We start from the raw sequence: 20,626 nt of genomic DNA, 5'->3' as shown, positions 1-20,626 counted from the left end.
CTCTCTATTCCTAAGCTCCACTTTGATGATTGGGTTCTACACCACCTGTCTGATCATCCTGGTGGCTGTCATGTTTGTCTCAGCAGTCTACTCCTGCTTTGGGGTGAGTACTTATGTTTTCCCAGGAATTTGTTTGTGTTCGGAAGCTTCCTCATACTATGACGCAGATGTCTATACCACAAGACAATGGGCCACAGCACTGCCCATCTATCCAGTACCCATATAGCTCTAGCCCTTAGCCTGACGCACTGGCGCAGTGGGAGCTCTCTGTGGCTGTCTGGGAATGTTGTATCTCACAGTATAACAGGTCTGTTTCCACAGCATGACTGGGCCAATCACACAGCAGGTAAACCTGCTTGGTGGATGGTATTGATTTTTAACTGCCCTGAGAGCAGCAGTCCCCTGGAGAGACACAGTCAGAGTCAGACTGCTTAGTGAGGCCTTTAGAAAGGAACTGGCATTTAATTGGGCGAAAGATTGAAGTGGACGTAAACTCACAATAGGGATATTACTTTATTGTCAGTTAAGGATGTTTGCGAATGACGGCAGCGGACTAATGATGTCATAGCTGTGTTGTTGTTATTTCTGGAGGGCCATCTGGATATTTCATTTCCTGCTCTCTCCTCATTGGCTGATGGCCGGGTTGGGAGAAATGAAATAAGTCCTTAAATGGGAATTGGAAACAAGAACAACAGGCTTATGATCTTATTTAGTTGTAAACTGATGAGATGATGTGAGGGATTTTGATATATTCTAAGCGGCTTTGATAATATTGCCATTGTGGCACTGTAAGATCTGGAAAAGTGAGGCTTTTAGAATTCCAAAGAAAATGCTGCGTGCATGAACCCCACATTGTAAGGAGTCTGATTTTGTGGGAGAGGAATAGGGCAGCACTTCAACCAACATGAGTTGAATTGCAGCCAAAAGTCATAGCTGGTATTGTGGCCTGTAGGATACAAACACAACGTTCTCTAGTAACTCAGGGATGACATAGACTGAACTACTGACCATGTCGTCTCCATCCGTCCCCTGTGCTCGTGACAGTTTTTCCCGGTGCCTCTCCAGACCTTGTCCAAGAGGATCGTCCAGTCCAGACTCAACAGCACCTTGGTGGGAGTCTTCACCATCATCCTGGTCTTTCTCTCTGCCTTCATGAACATTGTAAGTCACTGAGCCTCCACTCCAAATGGTTGCACAGATATTTTGAAGGGGAAAACCCAGACAGCAAAGCTTACATGCTTTTGCATTAATGAGTGTTTGACATCTGTGGGTTGTGTTCATTAGGGCCCACCGCAGCAGAACATTTTTGCAACAGAAAACAAAAACAAGTATTACTTATTTGACAAGTTCAGATGTTTTGTGCCTGCTGAACACTGCCCAGTTCTCATTCATAATCATGTTAACCCCATTTGCCCTCTGCTCCCTAGTTCACCTGCAGTACTGGAGACCTGAGGACTTGTCTGAGCTGGGAGCTGAACATCAGTCGCAGCAGTGTGAACGCCTGCCATGTACGCAGCCTCAACTACACCCTTGAATCACTAGACGGCTTCTGTGGCAGTCCCTCACCCAACTGCAACTTCCCTGAGGTGTGTGTGTGTGTGTGTGTGTGTGTGTGTGTTTGTGTGGTGTGCGTGCCCAGCTGGGCTTGAGCAGTCATCCTCACTAAACTGACTCTGCGCCAGAAGCGGCCAATTAATTTCACAATGGCATGCTAAAAGATTTGCAAATGTTTGACATCTCTCTCACTCCCTCTCTGTCTCCCTCTCGTGCCCCCCCCCCCCCCTTCTCTCCTCCCTGCACCCTCCCTCTCTCCCTCTGTAGTACTTCTCTTCCTGTGTGTTGTTGAGCCTGCTGGCCAGCTCAGTCTTCCTGCAGGTCAGCAGTATAGGTAAACTCCTACTCATGCTCTTCATCGAGATCTTCTACGTCCTCATCATGGAGGTGCCAGAGGTCAGCCTGTTCGACAACGTAGACCTGCTGGTCATGGCCAACGCTATGTGAGTAGTTTAGAAAATCCATTAACTTGCAGCTACAAAAAAAAAGGTCAAGCCATGAAAGTCGATACCCTGACATTGTGGAATACTCCCGCAGAAGCCTTTGATAAGAAACATTGCACAATAAAACTGCAGGAGCATTCAATAGTGTGCTGGTATCTACCTTTCTTTCACAACACTAGTGACATAAGTTAGTGTGTTTCTGTGGGATCATGAGGCGACTTTACCACAAGGGTACAGTGTTGTGTAGGGATTTGTGCTGGCTCAGGTTCTCACAGTTCAAATGTAAGGTTTTATTGTCACGTGCACAAGTACAGTGTAATGCTTTTCTTGCAAGCTCTTTATCAACAATGCAGTCATCAATACCAGTAGTGCTATAAAATAAAGGAGAACAAAAACACATGAGAAATAGAAATAAAAAGAACACAAAAGTAATCCAGCTATATACAGGGTCAGTGCCAATACCATATTTACAATGTGCAGGGATACTGGAGTGGTAGGAGTAGATATGTATAGAGGTAATGTGACTAGGCAACAGGATATATGATAAACAGAGTAGCAGCAGTGTATATGATGATTGTATGTGAGTGCGTGTGTAGTCAGTATGAATGTGCGGGTGTCACAGGAGGCTGGTGGCACCTTAATTGGGGAGTTCCAGCCATTATTATGATCCGTTCTCCCCTCAGCAGCCTCCACTGGTGGGCGTTGTGTGTGTGTGTGTGTGTGTGTGAAGAGTCGTGTGAGTGTTAGCTATTTAGCAGTCTTATGGCTTGGGGATAGAATGGTATTGCGCTAAACCTAAGTTTAAATTAAAACTTCACATGAGTTTAGCGGTGCGTTTACTTAATGTAATGGATGACTTGGTTAGTCCAGCGCCAGGTGCTGTCTACCATTATCCATCTTCAGATGGAGTGGAGGTTTCGGTCGCCCTGCTTCTCCCTCTCCCTAAAATGTGCTCTCTTTGTTTTCTCTTCACAGTGAGCACATAAATGGAACAAGGTGAGATTAATGTAGCTTAACACTACTAAACAATTTGAAACACACAAATGAATTGAGATCGATTGTATCCAATATACTGTAGCTTTAATGCATCCTATAGATCTTCCTGGTTTTTCATATGCCTCAAGTAGTTTAATAACATTGATAAACAGTGTTGTGGCATGCCTATAATTGATCTCTGTAGTTGATCTGTGGTTTCTGTCCTCTCTGTCCAGCTGTGTGATGGACTCTAAGGTCCCTCTGAAGATCATGACTCCTGTAGTCATCACTGTTTTCGTCCTGGCTTTGTATCTACACGCCCAGCAGGTGGAGTCCACAGCTAGGCTCGACTTCCTCTGGAAACTACAGGTAGGTGTGTGTGTGTGTGTCTGTGTGTGTGTCTGGGCCATGTCCAAGGTCATTGATACCTCTTTCCCCTTCCTCCCTCCCTCCAGGCCACAGAGGAGAAAGAGGAGATGGAGGAGCTACAGGCCTACAACCGTCGCCTCCTCCACAACATCCTCCCCAAAGACGTGGCCGCCCACTTCCTGGCGCGGGAGCGTCGGAACGACGAGCTCTACTACCAGTCCTGTGAGTGTGTGGCCGTCATGTTCGCCTCCATCTCCAACTTCTCTGAGTTCTACGTGGAGCTGGAAGCCAACAACGAGGGAGTGGAGTGTCTCCGGCTGCTCAACGAGATCATTGCAGACTTTGACGAGGTGACAGGGGAGGAGAGAGGAATGAGGATAAGCTGACGATGTGTGTGTGTGTGTGTGTGTGTGCGCGCGTGCATCTCTTTTCTGTCATATTACTCCTTATATAAACTACCGTTATGGTACTAGTGACTATTCTTGGACCCTGTTATGTTGAAAGAGAGCTAACAATTTCAATGCTATTAACCCAAGTAAACCAACTAGTAAACATATTTCTCTCACCACTCACTTCCCCATTCCCCTCCTCTTGCCCCAGATCATCAGTGAGGACCAGTTCCGCCAGCTGGAGAAGATAAAGACCATCGGCAGCACCTACATGGCTGCCTCTGGCCTCAACGACTCTACCTACGACAAGGAAGGCCGCTCACACATCAGAGCCCTGGCAGACTACGCCATGAGACTCATGGATCAGATGAAGTACATCAACGAACACTCCTTCAATAACTTCAAGATGAAGATCGGTAAGGCTGCCTACAGGAAAGATCATTTTGTTGCCTTGTTATTAATTTTGATGTGTATTCATGAGAATAATGGTATGCTTAAGCGATGCCTCACAAAATGTATAATGAGTAATGGTAAAAATGTTACGTAACCTGTAAAAAACTGCTGGCCCATAACTCTGAAAACGCCAAAAATGTATATTAAACATACTGTGTATATTGTTAAAAACTGCTGGCCCATAACACTGAAAAACCCCAAAATGTATATTAAACATACTGTGTATATTGTTAAAAACTGCTGGCCCATAACCCTGAAAAACCCCAAAATGTATATTAAACATACTGTGTATATTGTTAAAAACTGCTGGCCCATAACACTGAAAAACCCCAAAATGTATATTAAACATACTGTGTATATTGTTAAAAACATGCTGAACCATATCCCTGTCCACCTGCTCCAGGTCTTAACATGGGTCCAGTGGTGGCTGGGGTGATCGGGGCCAGGAAGCCCCAGTATGATATCTGGGGGAATACCGTCAACGTTGCCAGCCGCATGGACAGCACTGGTGTACCTGACAGGATCCAGGTAACTCAGAGAAACAGCATGGTAGAAACTGATAACACACCTAGGATGTCTTCTGTGACCTTTTTCTGACTATGATGAAGACCTAAGGCTCAAAAATTGTGGGAGCATAGCTTTTTCTAACCTTATGTCTATCTTGAATATATACAGTTGAAGTCAGACGTTTACATACACCTTAGCCAAATACATTTAAACTCAGATTTTCACAATTCCTGACATTTAATCCTAGTAAAAATTCCCTGTCTTAGGTCAGTTAGGATCACCACTTTGTTTTAAAAATGTGAAATGTCAGAATAATAGTTGAGAGAATTATTTATTTCAGCTTTTATTTCTTTCATCACATTCCCAGTGGGTCAGAAGTTTACATACACTCAATTAGTATTTGATAGTATTGTCTTTAAATTGTTTAACTTGGGGCAAATATTTTGGGTAGCCTTCCACAAGCTTCCCACAATAAGTTGGGTGAAGTTTGGCCCATTACTCCTGACAGAGCTGGTGTAAATGAGTCAGGTTTGTAGGCTTCCTTGCTCGCACACGCTTTTTCAGTTCTGCACACAAAATTTTCTATAGGATTGAGGTCAGGGCTTTGTGATGGCCACTCCAATACCTGGGCTTGGTTGTCCTTAAGCCATTTTGCCACAACTTTGGAAGTATTCTTGGGGTCATTGTCCATTTGGAAGACCCATTTGCGACCAAACTTTAACTTCCTGACTGATGTCTTAAGATGTTGCTTCAATATATCCACATAATTTTTCCTCCTCATGATGCCATCCATTTTGTGAAGTGTATCAGTCCCTCCTGCAGCAAAGCACTCCCACAACATGATGCTGCCACCCCCGTGCTTCACGGTTGGGATGGTCTTCTTCGGCTTGCCTCCCCCTTTTTCCTCCAAACATAACGATGGTTCTATTTTTGTTTCATCAGACCAGAGGACATTTCTCCAAAAAGTACGATCTTTGTCCCCATGTGAAGTTGCCAACCGTAGTCTGGCTTTTTTATAGCGGTTTTGGAGCAGTGGCTTCTTCCTTGCTGAGCGGCCTTTCAGGTTATGTCGATATAGGACCCATTTTACTGTGGATATAGATACGTTTGTACCCGTTTCCTCCAGCATCTTCACAAGGTCCTTTGCTGTTGTTCTGGGATTGATTTGCACTTTTTTCACCAAAGTACGTTCATCTCTAGGAGACAGAACGCGTCTCCTTCCTGAGAGGTATGACGGCTTTGTGGTCCCATGGTGTTTATACTTGCGTACTATTGTTTGTACAGATGAACGTGGTACCTTCAGGTGTTTGGAAATTGCTCCCAATGATTAACCAGACTTGTGGAGGTCTACAATTTTCTTGGCTGGCTGGTCTTGGCTGATTTCTTTTGATTTTCCCATGATGCCAAGCAAAGAGGCACTGAGTTTGAAGGTAGGCCTTGAAAAACATCCACAGGTACACCTCCAATTGACTCAAATGTTGTCAATTAGCCTATCAGAAGCTTCTAAAGCCATGACATAATTTTCTGGAATTTTCCAAGCTGTTTAAAGGCACAGTCAACTTACTGTATATTGACTTCTGACCCACTGGAATTGTGATACAGTGAATTATAAGTGAAATAATCTGTATGTAAACAATTGTTGGAAAAATTACTTGTGCCATGCACAAAGTAGATGTCCTAACCGACTTGCCAAAACTATAGTTTGTTAACAAGAAATTTGTGGAGTGGTTGAAAAACGGGTGTATGTAAACTTCCGACTTCAACTGTATATACTACCGTTCAAAAGTTTGGGGTCACTTAGAAATGTCTTTGTTTTTGAAAGAAAAGCAAATTTTTTGTAAATTAAAATAACATCAAATTGATCAGAAATTGTAAATGACTATTGTAGCTGGAAATGGCAGATTTTTTTATGGAATATCTACATAGGCGTACAGAGGCCCATTATTAGCAACCATCACTCCTGTGTTCCAATGACATGTTGTGTTAGCTAATCCAAGTTTATCAAGGCTAATTGATCATTAGAAAACCTTTTGCAATTATGTTAGCACAGCTGAAAACTGTTGTCCTGATTAAAGAAGCAATAAAACTGGCCTTTAGACTTGTTGATTATCTGGAGCATCAGCATTTGTGGGTTTCATTACAGCTTCAAAATGGACAGAAACAAATAACTTTCTTCTGAAACTCATCAGTCTATTCTTGTTCTGAGAAATGAAGGCTATTCCATGTGAGAAATTGCCACGAAACTGAAGATCTCATACAACGCAGTGTACTACTCCCTTCACAGAACAGTGCAAACTGGCTCTAACCAGAATAGAAAGAGGAGTGGGAGGCCCCGGTGCACAACTGAGCAAGAGGACAAGTACATTAGAGTGTCTAGTTTGAGAAACAGATACCTCACAAGTCCTCAACTGGCAGCTTCATTAAATAGCACCCGCAAAACATCAGTCTCAACGTCAACAGTGAAGAGGCGACTCCGGGATGCTGGCCTTCTAAGCAGAATTGCAAAGAAAAAGCCAAATCTCAGACTGGCCAATAAAAATAAAATATTAAGATTGGCAAAAGAGCACAGACACTGGAAGATTGGAAAAAAGTTTTATGGACAAACTAATCTAAGTTTGAGGTGTTCGGATCATAAAGAAGAGTATTCGTGAGATGCAGAAAAATGAAAAGATACTGGAGCAGTGCTTGATGCCATCTGTCAAGCATGGTGTAGGCAATGTGATGGTCTGGGGGTGCTTTGGTGGTGGTAAAGTGGGAGATTTGTAGAGGGTGAAAGGGATCTTGAAGAAGGAAGGCTATCACTCCATTTTGCAACGCCATGCCATACCCTGTGGACGACGCTTTATTGGAGCCAATTTCCTCCTACAACAGGACAATGACCCAAAGCACAGCTCCAAACTCTACAATAACTATTTAGGGAAGAAGCAGTCAGCTTGTATTCTGTCTATAATGGCGTAGCCAGCACAGTCACCTGATCTCAACCCTATTGAGCTGTTGTGGGAGCAGCTTGACCGTATGGAACGTAAGAAGTGCCCATCAAGCCAATCCAACTTGTGGGAGGTGCTTCAGGAAACATGGGGTGAAATCTCTTCAGATTACCTCAACAAATTGACAACTAGAAAGCCAGAGGTCTGCAAGGCTGTAATTGCTGCAAATGGAGGATTCTTTGAGGAAAGCAAAGTTTGAAGGACACAATTATTATTTCTATTATTACCTTGTCAACGTCTTGACTATATTTCCTATTCATTTTGTATGTATGTTTTCATGGAAAACAAGGATTTGTTTTCCATGAAGTGACCCCAAACTTTTGAACGGTAGTGTACTTTTATTTATATTATTATGTGGTAGTGTGAAAGGGGAGGCAGTGTGCCTAAGATCAAGATACGTGAAGACGTATCCTCTCAGTGTCAGTTTATGACTACAACTTCTTACTTTCTACCCTTCATTCCCTCTCTTATTTCTCTCGTTTCTTCCACCAGGTGACTTCTGACCTGTACAATGTGCTGAACTCCTATAACTACACACTAGAGTGCCGAGGCCTGGTCAAGGTGAAGGGTAAAGGAGAGATGCAGACCTACTTCCTCACTGGAGGACCTCCCAGCAGTTAACACCCAGGGTGTGTCTGAAATGGCACACTATTCCATGTATAGTGCACTACTTTTGACCAGGGCCCATAGGTCTCTGGTCAAAAGTAGTGCACTACATAGGGAATAGGGTGCCATTTCAGACGCAATCTATTTAAAAGTAGCCCCAGTAACGGACTGACACTGGCGCAGGAGAAGTAGAAGGGGGGGCTGTTGGACTAAAAGGGGCTTACCCCCAAGCCTTTGACGAGCAGGTTCATAGACCTGTGTTAGCTTGGGGAGCTGACTGCCCCCCACCCATACCCCTTCTCCTACATTTAGTCCCTCTCTACCTGCACAGGTTAGCCTCCGATTGGCCCAGAGTGAAGGAGACCCCACCCAGCGTTCTCTCGGATTGGGGGAAAGAGACAGAGGGAGGGTCTTAGAGGGCATGGGTTCGCTGAGGAGACCAAAGAAGTCCTATCAGACTGCAGAAGACAGACATATTATGACAGCAGTCTCTCACAGTCTTATTCCCACCAGGCAGTGTGAGATAAGGAACCACTTACAGCCAATCATCTCACAGTACTGTAGGTCTCTGTAAGGTTCTCTGAGGAAATCGCTACACTACCTGTGTTGTCATAGACATTCTGCTGAAGGATCCAAGTCGATCCAAACAAACCCTGCATGAAGACACTGAAAACCATATATACACGTAAAACACACACTGTTTTATCTGTATATATATAAGTATATATATGTGAAAACAAACTGTTTTTGTCCATACAGTCCATGTATGTTGTCTTTGTACACTGTTGTACTGTTAACTGGTACAGATATTGCAATTCTCCAAACAATGGGTATACTACACACTAACATGGCCATCGCCAGCCAGTACAGCAACACTGTCAAACCCTTTACTAGAGTTGGTCAGAGAGGAAGGAGCAGTGTGTTTAATCACCAGTAGGGGTCCTAGGTGGGCCGTTAACCTGGCAGGGTATTTGAACGACCAGAGTGAGACTGCTCTGCTCCTCTCCGTGAGTTTACAGAACTCTTCCACAGTCTACTTTACACACAGGCACAAACACACACACACACACAAACGTGCAACAGACACACACACGCAGAAACACACACACACACACACATACAGTGGCAAGAAAAAGTATGTGAACCCTTTGGAATTACCTGGATTTCTGCATAAATTGGTCATTCAATTTGATCTGATCTTCATCTATGTGACAATAATAGACAAACACAGTGTGCTTAAATTAATAACACACAAATTATTGCATTTTTCTTGTCTATATTGAATATATAATTTAAACATTCACAGTTTAGGTTGGAAAAAGTATGTGAACCCCTAGGCTAATGATTTTAGTTAGAGCTGCTCTGCCCCATAAAAAAAACCTCACAAAATGTTTGTTTGCTATTCAATAGAAGCATTGTCTGGTGTGAATCATGCCTCGAACAAAAGAGATCTCAGAAGACCTAAGACTAAGAATTGTTGCCTTGCATAAAGCTTGAAAGGGTTACAAAAGTATCTCTAAAAGTCAGTCCACGGTAAGACAAATTGTCGATAAATGGAGAAATTTCAGCACTGTTGCTACTTTCCTTAGGAGTGGCCGTCCTGCAAAGATGACTGCAAGAGCACAGCGCAGAATGCTCAATGAGGTTAAGAAGAATTCTTGAGTGTCAGCTAAAGACTTACAGAAATCTCTGGAAGATGCTAACATCTCTGTTGACGAGTCCACGATACGTAAAAAACTAAACAAGAATGATGTTCGTGGGAGGACACCACGGAAGAAGCCACTGTCCAAAAAAACATTGCTGCACGTCTGAAGTTCGCAAAAGAGCACCTGGATGTTCCACAGCGCTACTGGCAAAATATTCTGTAGACAGATGAAACTAAAGTTGCGTTGTTTGTAAGGAAGGAACACACAACACTATGTGTGAAAAAAAAAGGCACAGCACACCAACATCAAAACCTCATCCCAAATATAAACTATGTTGGAGGGAGCATCATGGTTTGGGGCTGCTTTGCTGCCTCAGGGCCTGGACAGCTTGCTATCATCAACGTAAAAATGTATTCCCAAGTTTATCAAGACATTTTGCAGGAGAATGTAAGGCTATCAGTCCGACAATTGAAGCTAAACAGAAGTTAGGTGATGCAACAGGACAACAACCCAAAATACAGAAGTAAATCAACAACAGAATGGCTTGAACAGAAGAAAAAATGCCTTCTGGAGTGTTCCAGTCAGTCATGACCTCAACCTGATTGAGATGCTGTGGCATGACCTCAAGAGAGCGGTTCACACCAGACATCCCAAGAATATTGTGGAACTGAAACCGTTTTGTAAAGAGGAATGGTCCAGAATTCCTCCTGACCGTTGTGCAGGTCTGATCCGCAACTACAGAAAACATTTGGTTGAGGTTATTGCTGCCAAAGTAGGGTCAACCAGTTATTACATTTTTTTCAACCTGCACTGTGAATGTTTACACGGTGTGTTCAATAAAGACATGAAAAATTATAATTGTTTGTGGGTTATTAGTTTAAGCAGACTGTTTGTCTATTCTTGTGACTTAGATGAAGATCAGATAACATTTTATGACCAATTTATGCAGAAATCCATATAATTCTAAAGGGTTTACATACTTTTTCTTGCCACTGTACACACACATACAAAACACACAGACCCCCTCCCACACAGACACATGCTGAAAACACTTTCAGCCGAGGATGTCAATGAAAAGCTTTTTTGTATTTTCAACATTTTGTATTTTGACTCCAAAACACCAAACTCTATCAGATATTTTAGATTCTATATTTTGTACATTAATATATTAGAGAGAGACATCTGTAAATAAACACCAAGTGTATTCGAATGTACATAGCTGACAGAGACATATTACAATCATGCACATTCGCAAGGGGTGGGAGATATCAAGCAGTTGCCTGCACTTGTGGCAAGGCCATTTTCTTTTACCTTATTAACACCCTGCAGTCAGTCCATACCATAGATAGATATAGTTTTGGTGCTCTAAGAAGCCTTTTTGAACTACACTGCTACTGTCCCCCACCCCATCCCACCAACCCTGGTTCAATCAGATAGTATGACCCAATGAATGTCCAATGTTCTCCAATGAGGCCTTTATTCTATAGGCTATAATTTACTGATGACATGATCCTTATGTTAAATAAAGTAAAGACCAGCTTTGTGGGAGTCCATGTGGATATGCTTTCATTTTTACCTTTGACCTGCTGTATATTTTATTCCTGGTTGTGTCCCAAATTGCACCCTATTCCCTATTTAGTGCACTAATTTTGACCAGGGCTCCAATCACAAGTAGTGCACTATGTAGGCAATAGTATGCTTTTTGGGTTACACACCATGGTCAAAAGTAGTGCACTATGAAGGCAATAGTATGTTATCTGGGTCGCACACCTGTTTTACTAGAGCATCCCCATTAGATGTCTTATCCTTTGGTCTTTAATCATTTCTAACTGAAACACTCCTTCCTACCTTCTTCAGTCCCTCTACACTCCTCAAAATGGTGCCATTTTTTGCTCTTGTGACTTTCTTTACTGTTATTGTGTGTCATTGGTTGTGTTATAAGGTTTTATAGGAGGTTGAGATTGTACTTTAGCTGCTGGGCCTTTGAAAATAAGCAAGGAAAATACAGTGCCATTGAATTCCATTTACCTTTCACATTCGTTCTCAAACTTGACTTTGAGAGGGGTACATTTCAGGTGATGGGACAGACAGACAGTCTGTTAGGGGGGCAGTGGGGCATGGCTCCCTTCCTCTCCATATACTTGGAGATAGGATGAACCTCATGAAGTGTTCCTTAGATAAAGGAGTGGTGAGGAGAAGAGAAATGGCATCAGTGCATTTTTAGTCAGAGGCAAACCTTCGGTTGTCTTGGCTTTCTATCATGTCAAACACTATGCTGTTTTTTTTACATTCAAATAAACCACTCAAATGTCACATTTATTGTTGGAAATGCCTGTTTTATGTGGCATCCAATGTGCCTTTCTATAACCTTATTATATTTGGATGGTTGTTTAGATGTACACCCATATACAGTCAGTTTATTAGGTACACCCATCTAGTACTGGATCAGACCCCCCTTTGGCTCCAGAACGGCCTGAATTCTTAGGGGCATCGAACCATTGCTCAGTTGGTATCAAGGGACTTAACGTGCCAGGAAAACATTCCCCACACCATTACACCACCAGCCTGTACCGTGGCACTAGGCAGGATGGGGTCATGGAGTCATGCTGCTTACGCCAAATCCTGACTCTGCCATCAGCATAACGCAACTGTGACCACTGGAGCGCTTCTTCTTGTTTTTAGCTGATAGAAGTAGAACCCGTTGCGGTAATCTGTTGAAATAGCCATATGTGACAAGAACCGACCAGTTGTGCGTTCCGAGATGCCATTTTGCACACCACTGTTGTACTGCACCGTTATTTGCCTGTTTGTGGCCCGCCTGTTAGCTTGCACAATTCTTGCCATTCCCCCTCAACCTCTCATCAACGAGCTGTTTTCACCCACAGGACTGCCCATTGACTGGATGATTTTGTTTGTTGCACAATTCTCGGTAAACCCTAGACACTGTCCTGCGTGAAAAGCCCAGGAAGCCGGCCGTTTCAACAGTGTAAATCTTGGTGGGGCAAACCAAAAAATTATAATTGGGATGCATGCCAGCATAGCCTCTACACAACACAACACAACAATACACCTGGCTATCAGCAGAGCCTTGTCTGGCAGCGAAACAGTTCATTCAGCCTCATTTACTGCCTTGAAAAAAAACATACAGTACCAGACAAACGTTTGGACACACCTACTCATTCAAGGGGTTTTCTTTATTTTGACTAATTTCTACATTGTAGAATAATAGTGAAGACATCAAAACTATGAAATAACACATGGAATCATGTAGTAACCCAAAAAGTGTTAAACAAATCAAAAAATATGTTATATTTGAGATTCCTCAAAGTACCCTTGATGACAACTTTGCACACTCTTGGCATTCACTCAACCAGCTTCATGAGGTAGTCACCTGGAATGCATTTCAAATAACTTAAAAGTTCATTTGTGGAATTTCTTTCCTTCTTAATGCGTTGTGACAAGGTAGAGGTGGTATACAGAAGATAGCCCTATTTGGTAAAAGACCAAGTCCATATTATGGCAAAAACAGCTGAAATAAGAAAAGAGAAAGTCCATCATTACTTTAAGACATGAAGATGAGTCAATGCGGAAATTTTCAAGTATTTTGAAAGTTTCTTCAAGTGCAGTCGCAAAAACCATCAAGCGCTATGATGAAACTGGCTCTCATGAGGACCGCCACAGGAAAGGAAGACCCAGAGTTACCTCTGCTGCAGAGGATAAGTTCATTAGAGTTACCAGCCTCAGAAACTGCAGCCCAAATAAATGCTTCCCAGAGTTCAAGTAACAGACACATCTCAACATCAACTGTTCAGAGGAGACTGCGTTAATCAGGCCTTCATGTCAAATTGCTGCAAAGAAACCACTACTAAAGGACACCAATAAGAAGAAGAGACTTGCTTGGGCCAAGAAACACGAGCAATGGACATTAGACCGGTGGAAATCTGTCCTTTGGTCTGATGAAAAATGTGAGATTTTTGGTTCTAACTGCCGTGTCTTTGTGAGATGCAGAGTAAGTAAACAGATTATCTCTGCATGTGTGGTTCCCACCGTGAAGCATGGAGGAGGAGGTGTTATGGTGCTTTACTGGTGACACTGTCAGTAATTTATTTTGAATTCAAGGCACACTTAACCAGCATGGCTACCACAGCATTCTGCAGCAATACGCCATCCCGTCTGGTATGCACTTAGTGGGACTATCATTTGTTTTTCAACAGGACAAATAAAATGCTATTGGTCACATACACATGGTTAGCAGATGGTATTGCGAGTGTAGAGAAATGCTTGTGCTTCTAGTTCTGACAGTGCAGCAATATCTAACAAGTCAACAACAAATGCCTAATACACACAAATCTAAGTATAGGAATGGGCGGGCCAGTCCATAGCATCAATGCCTTCCTCTTGCAGGAACTGCTGACACACTCCAGCCACATGAGGTCTAGCATTGTCTTGCATTAGGAGGAACCCAGGGCCAACCGCACCAGCATATGGTCTCACAAGGGGTCTGAGGATCTCATCTCGGTACCTAATGGCAGTCAGGCTACCTCTGGCGAGCACATGGAGGGCTGTGCGGCCCCCCAAAGAAATGCCACCCCACACCATGACTGACCCACCGCCAAACCGGTCATGCTGGAGGATGTTGCAGGCAGCAGAACGTTCTCCACGGCGTATCCAGACTCTGTCACATCTGTCACATGTGCTCAGTGTGAACCTGCTTTCATCTGTGAAGAGCACAGGGCGCCAGTGGCGAATTTGCCAATCTTGGTGTTCTCTGGCAAATGCCAAACGTCCTGCACGGTGTTGGGCTGTAAGCACAACCCCCACCTGTGGACGTCGGGCCCTCATACCACCCTCATGGAGTCTGTTTCTGACCGTTTGAGCAGACACATGCACATTTGTGGCCTGCTGGAGGTCATTTTGCAGGGCTCTGGCAGTGCTCCTCCTGCTCCTCCTTGCAGAAAGGCGGAGGTAGCGGTCCTGCTGCTGGGTTGTTGCCCTCCTACGGCCTCCTCCACGTCTCCTGATGTACTGGCCTGTCTCCTGGTAGCGCCTCCATGCTCTGGACACTACGCTGACAGACACAGCAAACCTTCTTGCCACAGCTCGCATTGATGTGCCATCCTGGATGAGCTGCACTACCTGAGCCACTTGTGTGGGTTGTAGACTCCATCTCATGCTACCACTAGAGTGAAAGCACCGCCAGCATTCAAAAGTGACCAAAACATCAGCCAGGAAGCATAGGAACTGAGAAGTGGTCTGTGGTCACCACCTGCAGAACCACTCCTTTATTGGGGGTGTCTTGCTAATTGCCTATAATTTCCACCTGTTGTCTATTCCATTTGCACAACAGCATGTGAAATGTATTGTCAATCAGTGTTGCTTCCTAAGTGGACAGTTTGATTTCACAGAAGTGTGATTGACTTGGAGTTACATTGTGTTGTTTAAGTGTTCCCTTTATTTTTTTTGAGCAGTGTACATATGAGATGAGTAATGCAAGATATGTAAACATTATTAAAGTGACATTATTAAGTGACTAGTGTTCCATTTGTTAAAGTGGCCAATGATTTCAAGTCTGTATGTAGGCAGCAGCCTCTCTGTGATAGAAGCTGTTTTTTAGGCTCTCGGCCCCAGCATTGATGCACCTGTACTGACCTCGCCTTCTGGATGGTAGCGGGGTGAACAGGCAGTGGCTCGGGTAGTTGTTGTCCTTGATGATCTTTTTGGCCTTCACGTGACATCGGGCGCTGTAGGTGTCCTGGAGGGCAGGTAGTTTTCCCCCGGTGATGTGTTGTGCAGACCGCACCACCCTCTGGAGAGCCCTGCGGTTGTGGGCGGTGCAGTTGCCGTACCAGGCGGTGATACAGCCCGACAGGATGCTCTCAATTGTGCATCTGTAAAAGTTTGAGAGGGTTTTAGGTGACAAGCCAAATTTCTTCAGCCTTCTTCACCACTGTCTGTGTGGGTGGACCATTAAATTTGTCAGTGATGTGCACACAGAGGAATTTAAAACGTTCCACCTTCTCCACTGCTTTCCCGTCAATGTGGATAGGGGGGGGTTCTCCCTTTGCTGTTTCCTGAAGTCCACGATCATCTCCTTTGTTTTTTTGACGTTGAGTGAGAAGTTATTTTCCTGACACCACACTCCGAGAGCCCTCACCTCCTCTCTGTAAGCTGTCTCGTCGTTGTTGGTAAATCAGGCCTACTACTGTTGTGTCGTCTGCAAACTTGATGATTGAGTTGGAGGCGTGCATGGCCATGCAGTCATGGGTGAACAGGGAGTACAGGAGGGGGCTGAGCACGTACCCTTGTGTTGGGGATCAGCATAGTGCAGATGTTGTTTCCTACGTTCATCACCTGGGGGCGGCCCGTCAGGAAGTCCAGGACCCAATTGCACAGGTCGGAGTTGAGACCCAGGGCCTCAAGCTTAATGATGAGCTTGGAGGGTACTATGGTGTTGAATGCTGAGCTATAGCCAACAAACAGCATTCTTACATAAGTATTCCTCTTGTCCAGATGGGATAGGGCAGTGTGCAGTGTGATGCCGATTACATCATCTGTGGACCTATTGGGGTGGTAAGCAAATTGAAGTGGGTCTAGGTTGACAGGTAAGGTGGAGGTGATATGATCCTTGACTAGTCTCTCAAAGCACTTCAGAATGACAGGAGTGAGTGCTACAGGGCGATAATTTAGTTCAGTTACCTTTGCATTCTTGGGTACAGGAACAATGGTGGCCATCTTGAAGCATGTGGGGACAGCAGACTGGGATAGGGAGAGATTGAATATGTCCATAAACACACCAGCCAGCTGGTCTGCACATGCTCTGAGGACGCGGCTAGGGATACCGCCTGGGCCGACAGACTTGCGAGGGTTAACACGTTTAAACGTCTTACTCATGTCGGCCATGGAGAAGGAGAGCCCACAGTCTTTGGTAGCGGGCCGCGTCGCTGGCACTGTATTCCTGTGTGTTGTTACAATTACACCATGAGTCGTTAATCATGAAACATACACCCTGCCCTTTTTCTTCCCAGAGAGATGTTTATTCCTGTCGGCGCGACGCACTGAGAATCCAGGTGGCTGTACCGACTCCGACAGCATATCCCGAGAGAGCCATGTTTCCATGAAACAGAGTAGGTTACAATCTCTGATGTCTCTCTGGAAAGCAACCCTTGCCCTGATTTTGTCAACCTTGTTATCTCGGGACTGGACATTAGCGAGTAATTTACTCGGAAGCGGTCGGTGGTGTGCGTGCCTCCGAAGTCTGACCAGAAGACCACTCCGTCTCCTTCTCCGGCGGCGTTGTTTTGGTTCGGCCTCTGGAATCAGTTCATGCCCTGGGTGGTGCGTACAAAGGATCCGCTTCCACAAAGTTTCCTAAGGACTAGAAGCGAGGCAGATCTCTCTGTCGGCACCATCTTGCTCTCCAATGACACAACACACCTCCAGGCTGTGTAAGGGCTATTTGACCAAGAAGGAGAGTGGTGTGGGCATTCTTACCAAACCACATGACCTTTGTTTTGGAACAAGGTTAAGGGCAGTGAAAGCTTGTTGGACACTAAGAAAGCTTTGTTGTACAGCGTTTAACACAAAATCCGGGGAGGGGCCAGTTGGGTATAAGAAAATATTATATGCATATAAATGGATGAGAGAGCTTCCTACTGCCTGAGCTATGTTGTTAATATAAATTGAGAAGAGCGTGGGGCCTAGAATCGAGCATTGGGGTACACCCTTGGTGACAGGCAGTAGCTGAGACAGCAGATGTTCTGACTTTATACACTGCACTCTTTGAGAGATGTAGTTAGCAAACCAGCCCAAAGACCAAGAAGGAGAGTGATGCATCAGATGACCTGGCCTCCACAGTCACCCGATCTCAACCCATTTGAGATGGTTTGGGATGAGTTGGACCGCAGAGTGAAGGTAAAGCAGCCAACAAGTGCTCAGCATATGTGGGAACTCCAAGTCTGTTGAAAAAGCATTCCAGGTGAAGCTGGTTGAGAGAATGCCAACAGTGTGCAAAGCTGTCATCACAGCAAATGGTGGCTACTTTGAAGAATGTCAAAGATAAAATATATTTAGATTTGTTTAACACTTTTTTGGTTACTACATGATTCCATATGTGTTATTTCATAGTGTTGATGTCTTCACTATTATTCTACAATGTAGAAAATAGTAAAACATTAGGAAAAACCCTTGAATGAGTGGGTGTGTCCAAACTTTTGACTGGTACTGTAGCTTATATGGCTTACTTGCAAAAACAAATGTTGGTTCTACTGACAATTGAGATGTACAAACTATGGCATAAGGGGACGGCAAGCGGATAAGATCCATAATTTAGACTAAGACATTAATGAGCGAGCTAGGACGGACGTATTCAATATAAATATTTGTTCAGCACTTTGAAATGTACAGCGACATAATTACACTGTTCTTCCTGTACACCAAGTCAGAACCTTAGGACAAATAAAGCGGGCAAATAAGCAGACAATGAAAGCTCTTACAATATTCAATGATTAAATTTCTCTAAAACAGGTTATAAGCTACATGTGCACCACAAAGTCAGAACATTAGCCGAAATTAAGAGGGGAAAACAGACCAAATTATTAGGGTGAGGCACTTGGCCTACTAACAGCTTGCCACACAACATACACTAAGTATTACTTTCTTAGCTACAGTATACATATCTCCCTGGCATATTACATTATTTATGCTTCAGCATACAAGACATTTTTGGACTCACCTTATTGTGCTGTGCTAACTTAAACAGGAAGGTGGTGCGGCGGTCCTTCGTGGGCAAGTTTTGTCATCAAACTTTGTTATCAAAGTCTGCCATTCTCTGGATATCTGGTGCAAGACAACTGAGAACTGAAAAAAACAAGGTAGATTTCATGATGATGTCAGTGATCTTCAGGTCGTAGCTCTAGACAGAGGGCCAAGTTCCTGACTTACAATTCCGAGTTGGATGACCATTCAAAACATATTTTCCCAGTCGGGGCTCGTTTTTCCCCCCACGAGTTCCCAGTTGTCTTAAACTCACTGAAGTCAGATTTCCCAGTTCCGAGTTAACAGTTGTAACTTTAATTTGAGCTCTACCCTTAGATTTGGAGGTGACGTAGTGTCCGCATGAGTGACAGAACACTGAGCCAATCATGGCGCAACTAGAGAACATCACCAACCACTACGCTCTGTATTTTCTGCTGGCTGCCCCACCACCACAGAAAGTACTGAGCAAGGCTGAAACACCTGCATTTTGGAGCTGCCTTACTTAGGAAAGCAAAAAAAGAGACCATGTTTGTATGCAGCTTCTTTTTTTACATTCTTTGCAAACTGATGTGTGACACCTATTAATGCCAAAATAACATGCAAAACAGGCAACACGAAAAAAAATGTGGGCCCACCTGCTCTGAATGACAAGCCACAACATTGCGTTTCAGAGATACTGAAACCGGCGTGCCTGGCACCGACGATCATGCCACACTCAAAGTCGCTTAGGTCATTTGTTTAGCCAATTCTAGCATTCAATCTAGCAGTAACTAAATGCCTTGATGCCTGTCGGCCTGCTTTATAGAGCAAGCCACAGCCACGTGATTCAATGTCTGTAGGAGCAAATTATTTCCGTAAACGGGGTGGTGTACCTAATAAACTGGCCACAGCGTGTGTGTGTATATATATATATAATAATAATAATTTTTTTCTTCAGTATTTTGCCATCCAAATGGTAGGCTATTTCTGTTTCAACAACCCATCCCTAAAGTGGAACCTTTTCTGTAAGCAGGTACTGGTAGCAAGAGGAGAGAACTTACCAACCAACTGAGTATTTGAGTTGAATGTTCCTATAGATGTCCAGAGGGGGGCAGCAGTACACTGTCATTGATGCCATTACAAGGATTGCAATAGATAGGCTGTACTAAAGTGTCTCCCTTTGTCTTGTCTTCACTAATGATATAGCTATGATATTGGCTAGATGAAAGCAATATGATTTAGGATATCACTATATTCCCTACAAAACTGAATGAAGAAAAAAAAGAATTTGTTTTTAAAATATACTTGTAAGTAGCCTACAGTACATGTGGTGGAAGTGATTTAAGCAGGACTCATAATAATACAATGGTCATCTTGTTAAATGACATAGTCCTTACCCTTTAAAAGCACCACACCTGTGAGCTGGCCATGAATGCTGTGGGCAGTGAGAAAATAGCCTTAATTATGTTTGTCGGAGTAGATTAGAATAGTCACAAATAGGCCTCTGACGGCCACTCATTTGCTTTCAAATAGAAATAGCACAACAAAAGAGCTACAATGTCCCCCTTATAAAACACCCAAGGGGTCTTCATCTGCATTCAACCGCACACTTCCTGATTAAGAACATAGAGGAATATTGAGCCAAGAGCTCCATGTACCTCTGGATGACATTTCTGCTGCTTCTAATATTGAACACACTAATAAGAGGTCATCACCATGAAGTCTCCCAAAACGCCTACCTCTCACTGCTTCTTGCCTGAAACTCTGCTTCTGTAACTGAATAGGTGATGCAGCCAGATATCTGGGTCTGATCTTCATAAATCAGTAGCGCTTGTTCTCAAAAAGGAATAAAGGGGAAATTCATATGAAACGTGTAATAGAAGATTAAGTCAAATTCTTTGTGCACATCAGAAAAGTCATATGTAAAATGACTCTTCTTGATGTTGTGTAATTACATGATTGCA

At 43.7% G+C, this 20,626-nt stretch overlaps 1 protein-coding gene across 3 annotated transcripts in view; it reads left to right on the top strand.

The window, feature by feature from the left end:
- Positions 1–12,242, top strand: part of LOC129821110 (adenylate cyclase type 5-like) — a 143,053-nt gene extending 130,811 nt beyond the window's left edge. For all 3 annotated transcript variants that reach the window (XM_055878414.1, XM_055878412.1, XM_055878413.1), the window contains 10 exons: positions 16–103; positions 1,045–1,161; positions 1,428–1,586; positions 1,822–1,997; positions 2,973–2,993; positions 3,209–3,341; positions 3,428–3,691; positions 3,942–4,146; positions 4,587–4,711; positions 8,170–12,242. In XM_055878414.1, the coding sequence (XP_055734389.1) occupies positions 16–103; positions 1,045–1,161; positions 1,428–1,586; positions 1,822–1,997; positions 2,973–2,993; positions 3,209–3,341; positions 3,428–3,691; positions 3,942–4,146; positions 4,587–4,711; positions 8,170–8,298 (1,417 nt within the window). In that variant the 3' untranslated portion in view covers positions 8,299–12,242. The remainder of the gene's footprint in view (positions 1–15; positions 104–1,044; positions 1,162–1,427; positions 1,587–1,821; positions 1,998–2,972; positions 2,994–3,208; positions 3,342–3,427; positions 3,692–3,941; positions 4,147–4,586; positions 4,712–8,169) is intronic.
- The last annotated feature ends 8,384 nt before the right edge of the window (positions 12,243–20,626 follow it).

This window comes from Salvelinus fontinalis, chromosome 23 (assembly GCF_029448725.1).
Source record: "Salvelinus fontinalis isolate EN_2023a chromosome 23, ASM2944872v1, whole genome shotgun sequence".
In the NCBI taxonomy this organism is placed as follows: Eukaryota; Metazoa; Chordata; class Actinopteri; order Salmoniformes; family Salmonidae; genus Salvelinus; species Salvelinus fontinalis.
The sequence above is the reverse complement of the archived record's forward strand: the minus strand, read 5'-3'. Positions and strand labels throughout refer to the sequence as shown.